General features: G+C 42.0%; 1 protein-coding gene across 26 annotated transcripts in view; it reads left to right on the forward strand.

Annotated features, from left to right (window-relative positions):
- The window catches only part of COMMD10 (COMM domain containing 10), a 286,085-nt gene that overhangs the window by 193,707 nt on the left and 71,872 nt on the right, over positions 1-20,506 (forward strand). For 12 of the 26 annotated variants that reach the window (XM_057307469.1, XM_057307465.1, XM_057307459.1 and 9 more), the window contains exon 6: positions 1,830-18,771. In XM_057307469.1, coding sequence (XP_057163452.1) covers positions 1,830-1,934 — 105 coding nt within the window. In that variant the 3' untranslated portion in view covers positions 1,935-18,771. The remainder of the gene's footprint in view (positions 1-1,829; positions 18,772-20,506) is intronic. The other 14 variants (XM_057307461.1, XM_057307463.1, XM_057307464.1 and 11 more) reach the window with 11 other exon arrangements.

The following is a 20,506-nucleotide window of genomic DNA, read 5'->3' on the forward strand; positions in this document are numbered from 1 at the left end:
ATATTCTCATGGTCTTTCCTAAGTCACGGCAGGTTGAATGGGAAAAGATAATGATAATAGCTATTAGTGATTATACCTGCCAGACATTGGCATAAGTTCTTTGCATATTTTATCTCGGGTATCAGCATTTTCCCTTCTTGGGGCTAAGTATTTCAGTAAAGCAAGACACTAAACCTATATATGTATCTCTCCCTATATATCCATGTATACGTACACACTCAGGTGCGCATGTGCACGCAATGTTATTTTAGCTGTTGTTATTTTAAGAAGTATGTTTTCAAAGTCACCTTCCTTCCCTTTCCTTAGTGAGACCTTTTAGAAGACACTACCTTGAAACAAAGCAAAATCCAGGAACCAAGAACCCAGCTTGGGTTTGACCTCTGGGTGTACGTACAGCAAATCAGTTGTTCACAAACTGATTCAGTCTTCAGTCCCTCCTAACGTTTGGATTGGTGGGAAAGTAATGAACTTGCCTTGCTTTTCCATAGGGTAAACTGAGGCCTCTCTTCTCTTTAACTGCTGGAAGGAAATACAGCACTGCTAGATAATGCTGATTTCAACCTTTGGAGGTTCAGTGATGTGTGTCAATTAGCCTACTACTTTTTTATCCTTCCTAAAGGATGAGGCTTTAAAGCAGATATACTTCTTGATTCATTTTAAAGCTTAACTACTTAAGTGGGTGTTACAAGGGCAAAGAAAAAGTGTGGAATTTAATCCTCTGTGCCTTGGCTTCTTGAAAAGGGATGTGCTGTGTCTGAGCATAGCCCCATTGACTCTCCTGGAGTTAGCCGGAGATCCTTTGTTTTGAAAATGTTGGCTTTGTAAGTAGAAATGGAAACCATTAAAACAGATAAAACAAAGACAAAAGTAGCCATAGAAACAGAAGTAGAATTAAGAGGATGTTGGAAATGACCACAAGCAATTCATGTCTGTTTTCAACCTTTGTCCTTTTCTTGAGTTCACGGTGCCCATTTGCTGTGCCGTGAGCACGACAGTGTGGTCAGAGCGGGAAGCCCATTCTTGGCATTCTCTCCTCACTCACTTTCATATGCCAGAGATACTCGAATCAAACAGGCATGTTGGACCAATCTTCAGAAACTACTCTACGTGTTCCCCCAGTTTACACAGTCACCCCAGAGCAGGTCGGGGTGGGCCGGATTCCCGTTACACTCTGCTGCACCATCGTGCAGACGTGCCCGGTGTCCCTCAGCACCCACAGCTCCCGCGAAGGTTCCCCTGTCACACCTGAGGCGGAGGGAAGGAGCGTGGCTAAGTCTCCGCTTTGAAGCTGTCATGTTAATTGTGAACTTTTGCTGAGTCTGTACATTAGGAAAGGTAACAATCTCAGCATGTTAAGATCATAACTGCTAGATGAGTGCTTGGAGGCAGCAGATGTGCTGACGGGAGGCATTAATGGCTGGATGAGTTCAGTCACACATGCCGCCTCCAGTGTCTTTGCGTAATGGTATTTGCTAGATTCCAAATGGACTGCTGAGAAAGATGAAATACAATCTCGTATATTATCTCTATCTTGGAAGAAAAAAAAGATAATGAAATTGTTCTCTCGCTGGCTTCTATTTTATTAACCTTTGCGGAGGCAACTTAAAGAACAGATGTCCCTATAGAGTTGAAACCTTTTGCTAAAGTGGAGCGTCATTAAGCGTGGCTGTGAGTTCTAGAAACAGTGGGGTTGAGTGAGGCAGGTAAGTATTTTTTTAAAACCACTCAGAGAATAATAGGGCATATTCTGGGGCTAGCCAGAGAGAGAAAACTTCAGTGAACATTGTATACAACTAAATTCGTTCTTCTTTTCTTTTTCTTCCTTACAGAGCGTGGAGAAAGTTCTTGTGGAATTCAGTCACAAGGAGTTGTTTGATTTCTATAACAAGGTCTATATTTTTAAAATAATTTCTGCTATGTGGGGTTTTACATAATGTTGCCTTCTTTTTATGAATTCTTATTTTTAAATGACCTATTATGGAGCTAAGTTCTTTAAACATCCCTTGTAAACACCGTATGTTTCTCGGCAGGAAGCAATGCTGAAATGAAGAGAATCTGACAAACTAAATCAGGAAGAAAGTGGAAATGGTTTTAATTAAAGCAATAGGATTGTTACTTTATTTTTTTTTTAAGATGTTATTTATTTGTTTGAGAGAGAGAAAGAGGGAGAGAGCACAGAGGAGAGTGAGAGGGAGAAGCAGACTCCCCGCTGAGCAGAGAGCTGACGTGGGGCTCCATCCCAGGACCCTGAGATCATGACCTGAGCCAAAGGCAGACGCTTCACCAACTGAGCCGCCCAGGTGCCCCAGGATTGTTACTTTAAAGCAAAGCATTCCGTAATAAACTATGTAGTACCTAGCCACACTGGCACTTTAATATTAACATTAAATATTTTAATTTCTGGGCCCAAGAGGAAAGGGAGGTGCCAGGCCCGTAAAGATTTATCTTTGAGTGTATGTCATGTTTCTTTCCAAATCCTGACTTTGTGAGCCAGGAAGATGCACTCCTGCCTCCCCATACACACTTCAAAAATCTTGTGCAGTGATCATTTAAATTAAAACAGCTGAGTGTACTTAAAACAGTAGAATTTAGAAATCCTCCTTGACACATTGGAAACTTAGATCGTAGCCATGAATTCTAATATCTTCATCTGAAAAGAAAACGTTCCTACATGGTGAATCTGTTGGCTGTGTGAATGGATTTTAATATGCATGATGCCTGCTGCTGGCCCCTCCCCTCCCTTCTCTTCCCTTCCCCTCCCGTTCCCTCCCCTCCCCTTCCCCTCCCCTCCGCAAGTTTCAGAGCAGCCTTTCATATGCATTTCTCGCCCCTCAGCCGCTTTTCTCTTGTTTTGTCTTTGTAACTAGCTGGAGACCATACAGGCGCAGCTGGATTCCCTCACGTGAGGTTCCTGAAGACTGGCTTCCCCATCACACTCCCGCCTCCTCCTCATTCTGCACCGGAAGATGGGCGGCCAGGTTATGCTTTCGGAAGGATTCAGTAGCTTTCTTCTTGTAAACAACAGGGCTTACCGCTTCTTAGAAAATAACAGCCAAGGGAGATCACTGTTTCCAGAGCTCCTAATACCCATTCTCTGCTTCTGTGAGCCAAGAGCAAACAATTGTTACGAATGCTTTCGCTTGAAAGGAAACAGTAAATACCATATTGTTATTACTGTCTTGTTTCTGCTTTATTGCCTGATCTGTTCATTTTTTACATATTTGATGACACCTTTATGCATCAAGGAGGGTCCATGGATACGAGGGATAATGTGTACTTTAGAATACAGAACTCCAGTAATTATCTGATTAAAGCAAGAAAGCAACCAAACGCAATCAGATACTTTATTTTTCCTTGACTCTAATGATGTTTTGCTTGGGAAATAACATAGGAAAGAAATTTAGAAGAGAGCTGGTAGTAGTGTATCAGTTAATTCCAGTGTGAGCCTCCCTGAGCACTTTAATTTTTTTGTCTGAGTGTAATGATCTAATAATAGTCCAGGTTTCTGTATGTTTTTCTTTGTACTGCAAATTAATAATGATTCATTTCATAGTAAGGGAGAGATTCAGGTCATAAATAAAAATAATTGTCATAAGTGCTAAGTAGTTATCCTTAAAACTTCAAAACCAGATACCTTTTACATTTTCTGTCTATAAATATGTTCATTAATGTTAGTCAATAAAATTTTTATGTTTCAGAATTAGGTGAACTGAAGTACACAGTATTTTATGCTGTGACTGTATATAAACGTGAGTATGGTTGCCTATAAAAAAATACTACCAGTTGGATTTTTTATGAATAAAGTATTTGTTCTCTGTTGTTTCCATAGAGAGAGACAGAGCAGGCGGGAGTGGGGAGCTGGGAGGGGAGAAATTGAGGGAGTCATAGACATTGATTTGAGTCCAATGCGACTTTCTTCATATGAAGGAATTTGGTCTCAGAAATGTCCTGTGGTTAAACAAACAGCCATTGAAATGAGATCACCTTCCTTCTCGGAGGTATCTGCCTTGAAGGTCTCTCAAGTAAATGTTCACTATATGGAATTTATGCCCTTATTTGTATGTGTGCTCTATGTTGTTGCTTTGAACGATTGGGAGTTTGGATGGTTTCAGAAAGTGATGTTATAGTTGCTCTCCATAGTTGATTAATTTGAAATGTTTTGTTAAACTTCCATTGATAAGATATCTGGAAGACGCCTTTATAATACAAGGGCACTTATTTCCATATGTAGCTTATGAGAGCTGTCTTATTTTGTTTACGCTCTGTTCTGCCAGTTCCAGAGGGAGCTACCTGACTACTTAAACATTTTGGTAACTTTTCCTTCAGACTTTTTATATACAAAAACACATACATCATCTCAAGTTGAATTTGTTAGGGCCTCCTGACAGTGACCATACGGATAGGTAGAAGTTTTCATTGGTTTAATGGCCAGTTTAACTCCCAGTGTAGGTATCTAAATTAAATGTGACAGTCCAAAATGAAGTTCTCGATGAGTAGCTCATTTTATGCTCCCTAAAAGACCTGGTTTTATACTCTCTAGGAGTATTCTCTAAAACTGTGCAGAAACGTGGTAAATAGTTTCCTCTCGATGAGTCTAGTTCAAGAAAGGCTGACCAAAGGCATTGAAGAAAGGGCAAGTAGAAGGTCTAGTGCCAACTGAGAACGTAACTATTCCTGAAGTTTATTTAATTGCAGATCATTTCGTTCTTTAAGGCACCACCATTGCTGTGATACGCAGGTCAGAGAAAATAGCATTCCCAGACAGTACTGAATACCTGTTACTTTTTCATAAAAATAAGGGAGTTGGGGAGACAAGTGCTGGAGCCTCCTCTCTTAGCACTCTTACATGAGGGCCTGACGTGAGGATTGAGCACATGCACGCTTAGTTGCTAGAAAGGAACCAGTGTACTATTTTTACACCTACTACAATTTGGTAGTATTCCAGTAGTGATTTGTGATTCTTTTTAATGAGGAAAACCCAAAAATCATAAAGAAATAACCTAAAATTATACACTCTTATCATTCAAAACGGCCACATAATGACATTTTGGTAGATTTTATTTAAGTGCATTTTTTTCTACCCATATATCTTTCTCATTCTTTTTTCTCTCCTTTTTTAAAAATTTCCTTTCCTAACACATTAGAATAATGCCATAAATACTGTTTCTTACTTTACTTTGCTTGTGTAACATTATACATGAGCATTTTTCCTGTCCTTATTATCTAAAACATCATTTTAATGTATATTAAATGGCCCGCCATGTGTATGAGCTACAGTTTATGTAGTTATCCGATCTGTTGTTCGACATTTAGACTATTTCCATTTTTTTGACATACTAAAGAACTCCTTGGTGGCATATCTTTGTATCTCTAACCCATGGACCACATCTGTCAGTACTTTATTAGTATAGATTACTAGAGGTGGGATTACATAAGAAGTATGAAGATTGATTTTCCATTTTTATCTTTAATGGGATTTTATTATAAAAATCATAGTTGCCCATAGTTAAAAAAAAAACTTCCTGTTTTGCCAGTCTCACTGCCCACTTCCCAGAAGTGCCTACCTAACTACTTGGAAGCTTTTGGTCTGTACCTTTGCAGATATCTTATGTAAATACATACACACACATACACATGCCTTTTTGTGTATGTTTATTTATTTATATGTCCATTTATTTTTAAGTAGGCTCCATACCCAACGTGGAGCCCAACCCGGGGCTTGAACTCCAGACCCTGAGATCAAGACCTGAGCTGAGATCAAGAGTCAGACACTCAACCAACTGAGCCACCTACGTACCCCTACTTACATTTATTTTAAAGCCATTTTTGCATATGGATGAATTCTTTTCCCAAAGGCCCATATCCATTTATACCGTCACCAACAATAAAGGAGAATTCACCTGCCACAAGACAATTTCATCACCCTTTTCTCCTACTGCACATTTCATTCTCCACATTCTCCTTAACCTGGGACCAGGTTTTGGGAAGAGCGTGGGGTGAAAGAGGATTGGATACCGGAACATCACTAATTACTTGGGATATGTCACGCTAATAACTCTAGAAGGATCGAAGAGGAGAGATCTTCTGTAATTAGGAAATGTGAGAGGCACTAACACAGTATTTAAGTGTAAGGACACTGAAGTCAGACATTCATTTCCTCAACAAATATTCAGTGAGTGCCTATGATTCTAGGAACTTCGTATGCTAGGACCGTGTTGACAGTGATGAACAAGATAAACATGGTTCTTGGCTTCTTAAAGCATATTATGTTAAACAGTCAATTTTTAAAAAGCAAGGTAATAAATTGTGAACAAGTATGGGATGAAAAATAATTGGCTTCTATTAAGAGAAAAATCAAAGATAGGACCAAACTTAGATTGAGGCATCAAGGAAGGATTCTTTGAGGAAGTGAGATTTTTTTTTTTGTTTTTTTAAAGATTTTATTTATTTATTTATTTGACAGAGACAGCCAGCGAGAGTGGGAACACAAGCAGGGGGAGTGGGAGAGGAAGAAGCAGGCTCCCAGCGGAGGAGCCTGATGTGGGGCTCGATCCCAGAACGCTGGGATCACGCCCTGAGCCGAAGGCAGACGCTTAAGGACTGCGCCACCCTGGCGCCCCGAGGAAGTGAGATTTGAAGTGAGTCCTTTGGAATGAGGTAGAACAAAGCAATTGAAGGAGAGAGTAAAAAATAGAAGACTCGAGTGAAAAGCATTCTGGACATGGAGAATGGCCCATGCAGCGTCCCAGAGATTGGAAAAGGATTAGCACCTTTTGGGAACCAAAGAAGATCCATGTGACCAGAGTGTTGTGGACAAGGAGAGAGTAGAATGCATTACAATTATGAGGTAGTCCTGTCACTTCTACCAGCAAAATGGCTTTGCAAACGTGTCTCCGGGGCACTGCCGTTTCCAGGCTCTACCACCCTCTTTGCCCTGGACTTCCCTGCCTCCACTCTACTCCCCTTCAAGCCACTCTTCACACAGAGCTAACATTTCTAAAACATCGGTTACATTAATTGCACTGTCTCTCTGCTTAGAACCCTTCAAAGACGTCCCAGTACACTTGAAATAAAATGTAAGTGTCTGGACTCTCAGGACAGACTAAGAGTCCTGTCCTAGTTCCACTACTTTTTGTGGTGCTCAGTTTGCTTGAGCTCAGTTTCTTCATCTTTGTAATGGGAATAAAAATAATCTACGTAACATGGGAGTGTTCATGTAAATTAAATGAGAGAATTCATGTTAAACAGCATAATTCCTGGTTTGCGATAATCACATAATAAATAGTGGCTGTCATTTTTGTAATCATTAAGAAAACGACCAGGGTTTCTATTGGAATTGTTCCAGGTAAGTTTGAATTAAAGTCAAAATTGCAGAAACCTTCCTATGAAACCCCTTCCCTTTAAATTTACTTGGAGTTCCAATAGCAGCTGTATCCCATGATCACTGGATTCAAACATAATGCCAATCTTTCTCACTTTTAATTTTTATTAGCAAAATAAGTTAATCTGTATGTTACAGGATAGGAGCAGAATCCAAAGTTGTTTTTCTGGGATTCTCTTTCTACATAGCTCTCCTGGCTCTGGCTAATCTTTTGCTTTACCTCTATTCTATGAATTTCCATCTCTTACCTTAAAAAATGTCTTCTATACCTAATTCATTACCCCAGGGGTCAGCTAACCATGTCCCGCCCACCCCTTGTTTTTGTCAAGTTTTATTGGAACGTAGCTATGGTAGACAGGCTCCCAGTCATCCCTCCCTTTTGGTATTCACATCTCAGTACAATCCTCTCTCGACTCTGGGCACCACCTGTTACTTGTTTCTAAACAATCAAATATGGCGAAGGAAATGGGATGTCACTCCCTTGGTTGTTGCATTATGTAAAATTATGTTGTGCTACCAGACTCACTGTAGAGATTTTCTCCCTTCTTGGCTTGGAAGAAGTAAGCTGTCACGTTGTGAGAGCGTCTGTGGGCAGAACCACATGGTGAGGGACCGTGGGTGACCACTAGGAGCTGAGGGCGACCAGCATCCAGCAAGAAGCTGAGGCCCTACGCCGGCAGCCCCACGGCCACGGGAAATAAATCTACATCAACCCAAGTGAGTCAGGAAGTGGACTCTTTCCCAGTCAAGCCTGCAGATGAGAACACAGTCCCAACTGACCATGATCACAGCCTTGTGAGATTCCACGGGAAGGACTCTGACTCCTGACCCACAGTAATGGTGAGATAATAAATGTGTGTTGATTTAAACTTCTAAATGTATAGTAATTTGTTACACTGTAATGGGTGCCTAAAACAACAGCCATGCTCCTCTGTTTACAGATAGTCATATGATCTATGATTCTTGGATGATGACAGCAGAGATGAGTAGTTGCCACAGACAGCATGTGACCCAGAAAGCCTAAAATATTTATCATGTGGCTCCTGAGAGGAAAAGTTTGCAGACGCATGCCTTAGACCTTGCTTCCCTGGGGCCTCCGTAAAGGATAGAGCAGCTGGCAGGGGTACAGAAATCTGTGAGATGGATGTGGTATATCTTTCTTTAGCAGCACTGTAGTTTTTGTTGGCCACATGGCTGTCAGTTGGAAATTATCTTTTCCATTCTCTGCAGCTCATGCAACCATGTGACTAGGTCTTGCCAGTGAAATATGAGTGGAAAGGACATTCCTCTTCAGTTTTCTTTTCGCCTTTCCAGGACCAAAACATAGATCTGGAGCTGGGTCAGCTTTGACTGAGCAGACAAGGATAATGCCATAAGGGGCAGGGAGCAACAAGACAGCAGGAAGCTGGGTCCCCGCATGTCCTGTGGAGCAGGGCTGCCGTTAGGCGCTTGACGGCTGCCCTCTCTAGACCATCACATGAGGAATTCAGCGTCTTATGTGAGCAACTCTATTTGGGATCTGTTTAATTCAACAGCTTAGCTTAGAGCCTAACTAATATGGGGGCTATATGATTTTAATTGGCCAGTTGTTTAGAGCATTTATATTTTAAAGAGACATGAATGTTTTATGGCATAGAGTTCAAAATACATATACATGTTAAGGAGAAAATGGGAAGCATTTAAAAATCTTCTGCTTGTAACCTGCAACTTCAGTCTAAGCCCTCAGAGCTACTGGGAATATATATTCACCCTCCTCTCCCAACATGCCTCCGCGGAAGGAAAAGTTCGAGAAGCCATGGGTGTATATCGTAAATTTCCCCCCAAAGTCTTTACAGAATCCTTTTTCCATTGCTGGGGAAGAGGGCCAGGACAATTCTGACTTGTTCAGGCTCATTAGTCAGAAGCTGCTCAGGAATTAGAATTTAAGTTTCAGATGAGTCCATTTTGCTTCCCTGAAACTTTGATTTTTGTCATCATTATGCAAATAGTTCTACTCGATACACCAGCCTCATTTAATGCTAAAATTAGGAACACATTAATTTGAAGGATTTTATAGTAAAGCTTAATGGCATTTATAATTTTAGAGAATTTCAAGGATTTTATCATTGCTTCTTCTCTGCCTCCCCCCCCAACACACGTACTTTTGAAGCTTTTAATAGTCTTTTGCTTTTCTCTGAGGTGTAAGGTTGTACTAGCTGATTGAAGGCCTACAATTTAAATCCAAGCGATGGCAGTTCCCACAGCCCGCTTTGTTTGTCGTATTTGAAATGGAAAGTTATTCGTTTTTATTTCAAAAGAAATAGTCTGCAAAGACAAGACAGTAGAAGCAGGTCCTGTCTCAAAATCTGTAAGGAAGAGGAGAATGCTGTGGGATTAGTCAAACCAGCAGGAAAAATAATGAATATATAATAAGGTTCCCTTCGTAAAAACCAGAGTTCAGTCATTTTTAGCGTCTTTTAATGAGAATCTGAGAATCGCATTTTCTAAATGACTTGGGTTTTTAAACTATCTTTTCTTCAAAGGAATCCAGGTAAAGGACAGAAGGGGAAAGCAGTTAATAGCAAATGTAACAGTTGTACTTATTTCTGGAACTGAGTTTTAAAGAACACAAGACATCCCACCTGAATTGTGTAAGGAAAAGTCAGTAATAAGGTTGTTCTCATCTGTAATAAATGAGATTTGCTGCGAGGCGTGGAGCTCGGTGATTTCTCAAGGTCTCTCCCCATCCCTCCTTGCCTCTGATCCTGCTACATTTCCTTTGTGCTTTGTTTCCAGTCCACCTCTCATGTTCTTCCTGCCGGGTTCTTCCAGATTCTTCTTCCAGGCTCCTTAGGAACAAAGCAAGAAGCCGTCCCCAGAAACAGGCTGCCGTGTCCCTCCCACCTTGGAAGCTTCTGCATCCCTCCCTGTCCAGAAATGTGGTTATGCTCTGGCAGCAGAGCACGGTAATTTTCCAAGTGATCAGAGAAAGGAGTGACTCATACGTCCCCAGCCGTGTGCTCTACTTGGCAGTCCAGCCTCTCGCTCTATTACACGCTGATGTCAGTAATCCTGCGAGCATCAGGGTCCTTAGGACATACTGGCTGAGTGAATTAACAGTGTACATAACTAGTTTTTCTCCCCATGCCTCTCTTATTTGCACAGTACCATCTGACTTCTTAAAAACAAACAGAACCATCGTAAATCTCACATTTACAAGAGTACTTCTCAAACTGACTTAGCAGTGCATGGGGGCATCCCACAGGTGAAGAGCCACATCTGTTCTGGGGAGGATCTCCTGAAAGTCACCTAGCAGATGTTCATGGGCAGAATAATAGCCCACGAACCTGCTAGAGACCCAGCTCTCTCCCATCCAGAATGCTCGATCCAGTTCTCCCACTGCTGTGAAATTTATGATGGTCATGAAGATGACCTAGACATGCTCCTGGTACCTGTGCTCTGAAGGCTGGAAAGCAATGACATTCCTACCCAGTTCAGAGATGATTTACGGGCCAGGGGCAAATGCGGTGCTCCGGAAAGGCATCAGCAACCTTCTTACATACAGGTCTATGATACGTATGTATGGATTTTGTGAGCTCGTCACCCAGATTTTCATCTCCTGTGGGAGAGTGTGTCTTGATTAAAGACACAGACAGACACATACACTGCATAGAAAGAGGCTTTCCTCACTCAAGTGGGGCAATTCAATGACACAGTTTTAGACAAGTCTCCCCTTACCTGGCATAGATTGTTCCAGGTTATCACAAATACGCAGGCTAAGCAAAAACCCAAAAATGTTCACCTAGTTACTGCAGAACGCAAGGAAAGATGCAGAAAAGCCGTAAAGCAACGTTTTAATTAAAAATGTCCCAAGGCCACCAACCGTGTCTTTAGATGTAGCGTCCAATGTGAGGGATCAGTTTCTGCTGGATAGAGTGATGCTTTAGAACATCCAGCTTTTCTCCCTCGCTGTCAGCGTTTTGGGGTTTCTTCCTGCACAGTATGTTCTGTACTTGACTTGTGTGATCCCGGGTGATCAGGGGAGTAATCAAAAGTCAGCAAGTTTGGCTGCATGCATCTACTTTCTGGACTCGCTGATTACCCAGCGCAGACATGCCTCTCCCCGCAGGCCTGGAGGACTCTGGGAACGGCCGCCTTTGCTAGGTGTGCTGCGAGCCTCCCTCGTACGTATGGGTCTGTGATCTTGCTCGGTTCTGCCGCGCCGGCTTAATTAAGTGTGTTGATAGGTGCCCTCAGCGGATGGGCCAGGAGCGTGTAACCACCATCTGTGGGGTTATTCCTTCAGGCACTCTGTGGGAATCTGCCCAAATGTACTGATCTCACACTGCAGTGTTCTCTACTGGCTTCCAGGAACCACTCCTCCCAGCTCTGAGCTTCCTGGATCATTTTCCTTGGCTTAATGCTATTCCCTTAAATGCATTTATACTTTTGGATCCCTTTTCTTTACATTACTTTCAGTTAAACTCATAGTCTGGGTAATCTGAAAGACATTTTAATTCTTTTTTTTTTTTTTAAGTAGAAATCCTCAACAGGGTTTATGTTAAAACAAAAAGTTTCAGCATTCTTAAATGCTAATGTCATTCTCCTTTAGCCCTTTTTCTACCCTACTTCAGCCTTTGATGCAATTTTATGTATATCTCTTTACTTTTTTTTAGATTTTACTTCCAGGAGAGTTACCATACAGTGCTGTATTAGTTTCAGGTGTACAATAGAGTTATTCAGCATTTCCGTACACCACCCAGTGCTCATCACAGCAAGTGCACGCCTTAGTCCCCATCACCTGTTTCCCCCGTCCCCCAGGCCACCTCCCATCGTTTGTTCGCTCTTGTTAAGAGTCTGTTTCTTGGTTTGTCTCTCTCTCTCCCTTTTTTTCCTTTGCTCATTTGTTTTGTTTCTTAAATTCCACATATGAGTAAAATCATATGATTCTTGTCTTTCTCTGACTGATTTATTTCATTTAAGATTATACTCTCTAGCTCCATCCATGTCAGGCAAATGGCAAGATTTCATTCTTTTGTATGGCTGATTAATACTCCATTGTATATATATATGACATCTTCCTTACCATTCATCCATTGATGGACACTCAGGCTGCTTCCATAATTGGCTACTGTAGATAATGCTGCAAAAACATAGGAGTGTATGCATCCCTTTGAATTAGTGTTTTTGTATTTTGGGGGGGTCAATACCCAATAGTGTGATTACTGGATCGCGGGGTGGTTCTATTTTTAACTTTTTGAGTAACCCACATACCGTTTTCCAGAGTGGCTGCAGCAGTTTACAATCCCACCCACATCCTGGCCAACAGCTGTTGTTTCTTGTATTTTTTATTTTAGCCATTCTGACAGGTATGAGATGATATCTCACTATGGTTTTGACATGCATTTCGTTGATGACGAGTGATGTTGAACATCTTTTCATGTGTCTGTTTGCAATCTGTATGTCTTCTTCGGAGAAATGTCTATTCTTCTCCCGCCCATTTTTTAATTGGATTATTTGCTTTTGGGTGTTGAGTTTTTTAAGTTCTTTATGGATTTTGGATACTAACCCTTTATCAGGTATGCCACTTGCAAATATCTTCTCCCATTCCATAGGTTGCCTTTTAGTTTTATTGGTTGTTTCCTTTACTGTGCAGAAGCTTTTTATTTTGATGTAGTCCCAGTAGTTATTTTTGCTTATATTTCCCTTGCCTCAGAAGACCTATCTAGAAAAATGTTGCTCCGGCCAATGTCAGAGACCTTACTGCCTGTGCTCTCTTCTAGGACTTTTATGGTTTCAGATTTCATTTTTTGTTTTTTTAAGATTGATTGATTGATTTTAGAGAGCACACACGTGCGTGTGAGTCACGGGAGAGGGAGGGAGAGAGAATCTTTAAGCAGACTCCCCACTGAGCGAGGAGCCCATTGCAGGGTTGATCTCTTGACCCTGTAATCATGACCTGAGCCAAATCCAAGAGTCCAGTGCTTAATTGACTGAGCCACCCAGACACCCCTCAAGTCTCATATTTAGATCTTTAATCCATTTTGAGTTTATTTTTGTGTATGGTGTACAAAACTGGTCCAGTTTCATTCTTTTGCATATAGCTGTCCAGTTTTCCCAACACCATTTGTTGAAGAAACTGTCTTTTTCCCACTGGATATTCTTTCCTGCTATGCTGAAGATTAATTGACCATATAGTTTTGGGTTTATTTTTCTGTTCCATTGATCTATATCCATTTTTGTGCCAGTACCATAGTATTTTGATTACTATAGCTTTGTAACACAGCTTGAAGTCTGGAATTGTAATGCTTCCAGCTTTGCTTTTCTTTTTTTTCTTTTTCTTTTTTTTTTTTTTAAGATTTTATTTATTTATTTGACAGAGAGAGAGACAGCCAGCGAGAGAGGGAACACAAGCAGGGAGAGTGGGAGAGGAAGACGCAAGCTCCCAGCAGAGGAGCCTGATGTGGGGCTCAATCCCAGAATGCTGGGATCATGCCCTGAGCTGAAGGCATACGCTTAACGACTGAGCCACCCAGGTGCCCCCCAGCTTTGCTTTTCTTTTTCAAGATTGCTTTGGCTATTTGGGGTCTTTTGTTGTTCCATACAAATTTTAGGGCTGTTTGTTCTAGCTCTGTGAAAAATGCTGGTGGTATTTTGATATGGATTGCATTAAATGTTTAGATTCCTTTGGGGAGTATAAACATTTTAACAATATTTGTTCTTCTAATCCATGAGCATGGAAAGTCTTTCCATTTCTTTGTGTTGTCTTCAATTCTTTCATAAATATTTTACAGTGTTCAGAGTACAGGTCTTTCACCTCTTTGGTTAGGTTTATTCCTAGGTATCTTATTATTTTTGGTGCAGTTATAAATATAATTGTTTTCTTAATTTCTCTTTATTAAAACATCTCCTCGAGCAAGGGAAACAAAGGCAAAAATAAACTACTGAGATGACATCAAAATAAAAAGCTTTTGTATGAAGTAAACCATCAAGAAAACAAAAAAGCAACCTACTAGATGGGAGAAGATATTTGCAAATGATATATCTGATAAGGGATTAATATCCAAAATATATAAAAAACGTATACAGCTAAACACCAAAAGCACAGTCTGATTAAAAAATGAGCAGAGGACCTGAATAGACATTTTCCCAAAGACATCCAGATGGCCAACAGACACGTGAAAATATGCTCAACATCACTCATCGTTGGGGGAATGCACATCAAAACCACAATGAAATATCACCTTACACCTGTCGGAATGTCTAAAATAAAAAAGACAGGAAATAACAAGGGTTGGTGAGGATTTGAAGAAAAAAGAACACTTGTTCACTGTTCGTGGGAATATAAGTTGGTGCAGCCACTGTGGAAAAGAGTATGGAGGTTCCCCAAAAGATTAAAAATAGAAATACCATATGATCCAGGAATTCCACTACTGAGTATTTACCAAAGGGAAACAAAAAAAAGACTGATTCAAAAACATATTTGTACCCCTATGTTTATTGCAGTATTATTTACAACAGCCAAGATAGGGAAGCAGCCAAGTGTCCATCAATAGATGAATGGGTAAAGAAGATGTGGAACAGTGGAATATTGCTCAGCATTAAAAAGGATGAAGTGTTGCCATTTGTGACAGCATGGATGGATCTGGAGGGTGTTATGCCAATTAAATACGTCGGATTGAGAGAAACAAATACCAGATGATTCCATTCATATGTGGAATCTAAGAAGAAAGAAGAAGAAGAAGCAAAAAGCAGAATCAGACCTATAAATACAGAAAGCAAACTAATGGTTGCCAGAGGGGATGTTGGGTGGGTGGGCAATGGGCGAAATGAACGAAGGGCAGCGGGAGATACAGGCTTCCGGTTATGGAAGGAATAAGTCACGGTAATAAAAGGCACAGCATAGGGAACACAGTCAGTGGTGTGGTAATAGTGTATGGTGACAGATGGTGGTTACACTTGTGAGCACAGCATAATATATAGAGAAGTTGAATCACTATGTTGTACACGTGAAACTTAATGTAAAGTCATGTCAGCTGTACTCAAATCAATTTTTTTCTAAAATTTAAAAAAATGAAATATTGTTGGCCATGTTTACCAGTGAACAGATTACTGTAAAAAGACCCTATTTGAACATGGTAATCCCCTCTTGCAGTCCCTGCTTTCACTCCATGAGTTGGAATGCTAGTGGAACCAGGGATCCTCCAGGGTCTTTCTCCACCTTAGTAAAACATTATTGTTTTAGTTATATGCCATATAGTTGGCAGGAACTAGTGATACTCCAAAATTGGGGGTGAAGCAGAGGTGTATAGGGGAAGAGGGCGGGAGGGTTGTTCTTAATCCTTAAGAGTGAATGAACCATGTGTTCTAAGAGAGCTTTATCAAGCTCTGAAAGGTGATAATAAAGTGTCACTTTGTTTCCTATTTGCTATCAGTTTTTCTGTATGCAGCTCTCTTGGGAGTGTCAAAAGTTGAGGAGTGATTGACAGGACAAGATTCGGGCACTTGGGGGTTCTCTAGTCAAGTGCCATTAAATGCAATCACACTTTACTCTCTGTCCCTCACAGCTCCTCTTAGCAGATCTTATTTTTCAGTGGTAAACATGTTAGAGAGCCGTGGACAAAAATATGTAAGGCATCATTTAAACCTTTCAATTCTCATGTAGGCACTGAGTAAGAGAAGAGGTCTTTAAAATCAATGGCTGATTCTCACTGAAGAAGACCAGCTTGACACTTGTAGCCCTCCATTCTAAATAAACAAAATACCCCCTTCTCTGAAGACAGAGGGGAAACGTTGCTGAGTCTGTTTCAAAGGCTCATTGGTGGAGAACCTGCCCCAACAGAGCGGTGAGAGCAGTTCCCTGCAGGGTGGAAATTGACCTCACCCTCACTTTCCTCTACGTTTCCGAGAACTTGAACTTCAACCTCTCCCTCCACTTCCCTAGGAAGCTAAGGAGGAATGAACTTTTGGTAGCCTGACAGGACTCTGCCTTCTGGCCATTTGCTGAATTTGTGGAAGGACAAGAACAATCAAAAACAGTGCTCCTCTCATTCCAGACCAAGCGTTTACAGCGCAACACAGCCAAGTAGGAAACCGAGCAAAAAAGTGTGTGAGATATTAACCGACTGATCAAGTTACCCTTATGTGGTACAGGAACAGATGACCAATACACTTCAGGGCTACCCTTGTGCCTCCTCATCTAAATGTGTTTATCTGCAAGCAGGTCTGATTCACATCATCCGAAACCCACAGGATTTGCTTCAGGCAGGGGAATGAATGAATGAAAGACTTCTTCCATATGTTAGTTTCACTTGGAGGTATTTAACCCATCCCTATGTGTATCAAGAGCAGAGCAAGCTGATTCTGCCATGCCAAGCTGTTTCTGCCTCTGACCGTTAATCACTTTCATCCTGAAACCTATGTAAGTGCTCATTGGTTGGAACTTTATCCATAAAATGTGTCCTCGGCAGGACAAAAAAATACTCTCATTGCATTAGTGACGTTGAGCTTTAAAGACCTTGCAATGCTTCAGTTCCTTGCAGGAGTCTCTGAAATGTCCCAGGGTATGTTTGGGACTAATTAAACTTGCTTGCCTTTTTCTGCTTCTCCTTCAGGACTGCCGTTGTGGGGGAGGAGAGCCAGATGGCAGGAGGGTTCTCTCCTAGACTAATCCCCATGTCCACAGATTTTTGCCCCCTCCAGCCACGGCTTACTCCCAGCTTTCTCCCTACCTGAATCAGCCGCAGTGCCAGGACCAGCAGAGTGGGAGGGGCAGACCCCCAGGAACCTAACCTTTACACAGAGAGACTCTTCAGACCTCGGAGAGCAGTACCCACGATGCCCAGACAGAACCCTGCTGTGTTGTGTGGGCTTTCTGCTACAGAAATCCAATAACCAAATGAAGACATCAGCAGTTGCTTCGCATGTATACCCATATTTCTGAATCACTTATTTTTTTTTAAAGGAAACGAGTAAGAGAAAGGAATGGACAGAGATTTTTGTGTGCTTTTTAAAGGGGGCTATTTAAGCAATGATTGATTTGGGTAGCCTTATGATTATGATACTCAAATAGGATGCTGGGCAGGACCTTAGCTGGGTGACTCTGTTTGCTCATTCATTCACTCATTTATATGTTTATCCACCAACTATTTAATAGGTCAGCAAGTGGGGTCCTGCTGGAACTCCTCTTCTACTTGAGTATCAGGATCTGCAACAAAGGCATTTTCCTGGGTCCCCAGGAAGAGGCTGATTGGGAGGCAAAGAGGCTTTCCCCAGGAATGCCTCCAGCAGCTTTCTGGTGGTAGGGAAAGGTGGGGAAACATCCCTGTGAGCTACAGTGGGTCGGTCACTGGTCAGTTACAGCGTTACCTTCAGCTTCAGCTCCCCGGTTAATGAGACTGTCAATGAATAAGTAAAACAGTATGGTTCTGGTAACAAAGACTAATTGCCTGCCTGCTTTGTCGCCTAGCATGCTAGGTACCAGCAGTTCAAAATAAATAAGACAGAATCTCATCTCCGAGGCCTTAAGGCCAGGTGGAGCGTCACCCAGCTTGATGGGACAGCAGATGCAACACCGACTACCACTAGTGACGCACTGCGGACGTGTAGCAGCTCACACGTTACCAAGCCCTTTCACACTCCCTATGGGATCCCCGCAGTAGTCTTGTTTAGTACATTAAATAGGTGTTACTTACACCGCGCAAATGAATAAGCTTAAACTGAGACACGCAAGTCTCAGGTGCGCTCAGAATTTCTAACCCCCAGTTCAGGGCTCTTGGAGATCAGGTTTTGCCTCTCGGCTCCGAATGTCCCCTTCAATACCTGCTCTGAAGTAACGATTGGAATCCCTTTAAGCTCTTCTTGACAGTGATCACCCTGTTAAGCTTTCTCAGTGGAGGGCACTGGAGGAACAAGACAGGAGGAAGGGGCTTCTGTAGGTTCCGCCAGCTGCCCTGTGGGTCACTCGTGGGGTATGAGGACATCTGGTGATGCTCCGCCCCAGCCGTAGGTCCAGAGCACTCAGGCCTTGGGTGACCTTGCAGTCCTGGCCTAGCCTGGTGAACACTTTTCCATGGTTCTCCCAACACAGACAGTGCATACTCTAGGCCTCCTGCCCAGAGCCTTACCTTCAGCCCCTCCACAGGCCAACTCACTTGCGCCATGATTCCCTCTGCTCATATGCCCCTTCCCCTTCAGGTCTGCCCTCCTGACACAGACACCAGGTGCGCCAGGCCTCCTACAAACAGTGGCACTCCCTGTGCACCTGTACCCATCTGGTCACTGGCTGAGGCTTACCTGCTTTCTAGAGGGTTGCTTCCTGCTCTCCCCGGGACTGTGGACCAGCTCTGACCTGGAAATGCAGCAAACTTCTCTTCCGTCCAACAGACTTCAACTCTACTTTCTCCAACCAGGTATGAACCTTAGCCTTGGAGAGGGGGCTGCTCTTCCAGGGTGATTCTTTGAGTACTCTCCCTCAGCCCTATGGTACCCTATAAAGTTCTCTTTTATAGTTAATGTTTTATCATTACTTAATGATTTTTTATGTGAGATGTCCCTTATTTAAATCACTGGTTAGTTTCTGTCTCCTGATTGGACCCTGACTGATAGACTCACTAGCGGTTGGTGTGGAGTCACAGACAAGGAAAAAGAAGTAGAGTTTCTTGCATCTTTGACCAGTGCAGTCATCTGCCTACTTTGATGCCTGACACACTGAAGGTCCTGAATAAGGACTAATTAACCAAGCATAATTTAACTTAATTTTAACACTCCTACTTGACTGGAAGCAGTCGCAGCCCACAGAGAGATCCGACATGCAGGGTAGAGTCAGGACTTTGTTTATATATGTGTCTGTTCATTCATTTGCTCAAGAAAGTTGATTTTCTGTTTAGGTGATCTGTCCATTGATGTAAGGGGAGTGTTAAAGTCCCCTACTATTATTGTATTATTATCAATGAGTTCCTTTATGTTTGTTATTGTTTTATATATTTGGGTGCTTCCATGTTGCGTGCATAAATATTTTACAATACTTAGATCTTCTCATTGCGGTAAAGTTGATCAAATGCCAGTTAGGAGCAGCAGCACTGGCCCTCAACTGGGAGACCAAGTAAATGGTTGTTACTAGAAGACAGGTTAAAGGAACATTCTGGAAACAACATGGAAAGACCCAGAAGGAACTAGGGAGATATCAAGTGTGGTCTAACCACTCGTGAGGTTCAGAGAAAATAAGTGACTTATCTAAGGTCGTTTGGCCTCTTGTGGGCAGTGCCTGGAGCAGAAAGCTGGTCTCATGATCCTTTGTCTGAATCCTTACCATAAATGGCATTGTATTGCTTCTTCCAGTGGGGTACAAAGGGTTGGTGGTAGAAACTGCCCTCTAAATACCCCAAAACGTGGTTATCTCTTACCTAGTAGTTCAAAAGAATCTTGGAAATCCCAAGAAATTCCCCTGCCAATGCTATTACCTTTGGGAAGCAGCTAGCAGTCTGTCGAATATGCTGGTTCGTCACTTGTTAAGGTAATTAGCCACATGTTAACTATCAGCATCCCAGACTTGTGGGGCAAAGCAAAATATACCCTGTCCTACCCTCCTCAAAGCATCACTGGTTTCTCTGAGGTCGTCTTACATAAAACCTCTCCATCACTCCTTTATAATATCTGTGGCTCCATCGTGCTAATGATTTTCCTTTATCATGTTGGTTTACCTAGCAAGACATTTTGCTATTTCCAGTCAGATGTTTTCCAGGGAGCCAAGGCCTATCTTATGTAGTGGAGGAGAGCCAACAGAGCGAGTTCCACACACTTCTCTGAAGCTTCCCCAAAAGCATGACTTCTAGCTTGAATCCTACAATGAACGTATGGACATTTGTGACATATTGTGTATCATTAATTTCTTATCAACAGATGGGTCACATATGAGCCAAGGAGGAGTGTGGATGTAGCAAGAGCTGTGTGAACTAAGTCAAGCCATGTTTAGAATGTCTTTGTTGGCTGTCATTGGGAAGCAGCCCATGTTGATTAATTGATTTGGGATGTGCATACGCTTCTATGATGGGAAGCAAGAGAAGACACGTGGGTGCAGAGAAAATAGGCTTGCCTGTGAGCGGCCTAGGAGAGGCCAGATGCTCTGCAAGGGGTTCCAGTGAAAGG

The sequence above is a fragment of the Ursus arctos genome, unplaced genomic scaffold (genome assembly GCF_023065955.2).
Source record: "Ursus arctos isolate Adak ecotype North America unplaced genomic scaffold, UrsArc2.0 scaffold_5, whole genome shotgun sequence".
NCBI lineage: Eukaryota > Metazoa > Chordata > Mammalia > Carnivora > Ursidae > Ursus > Ursus arctos.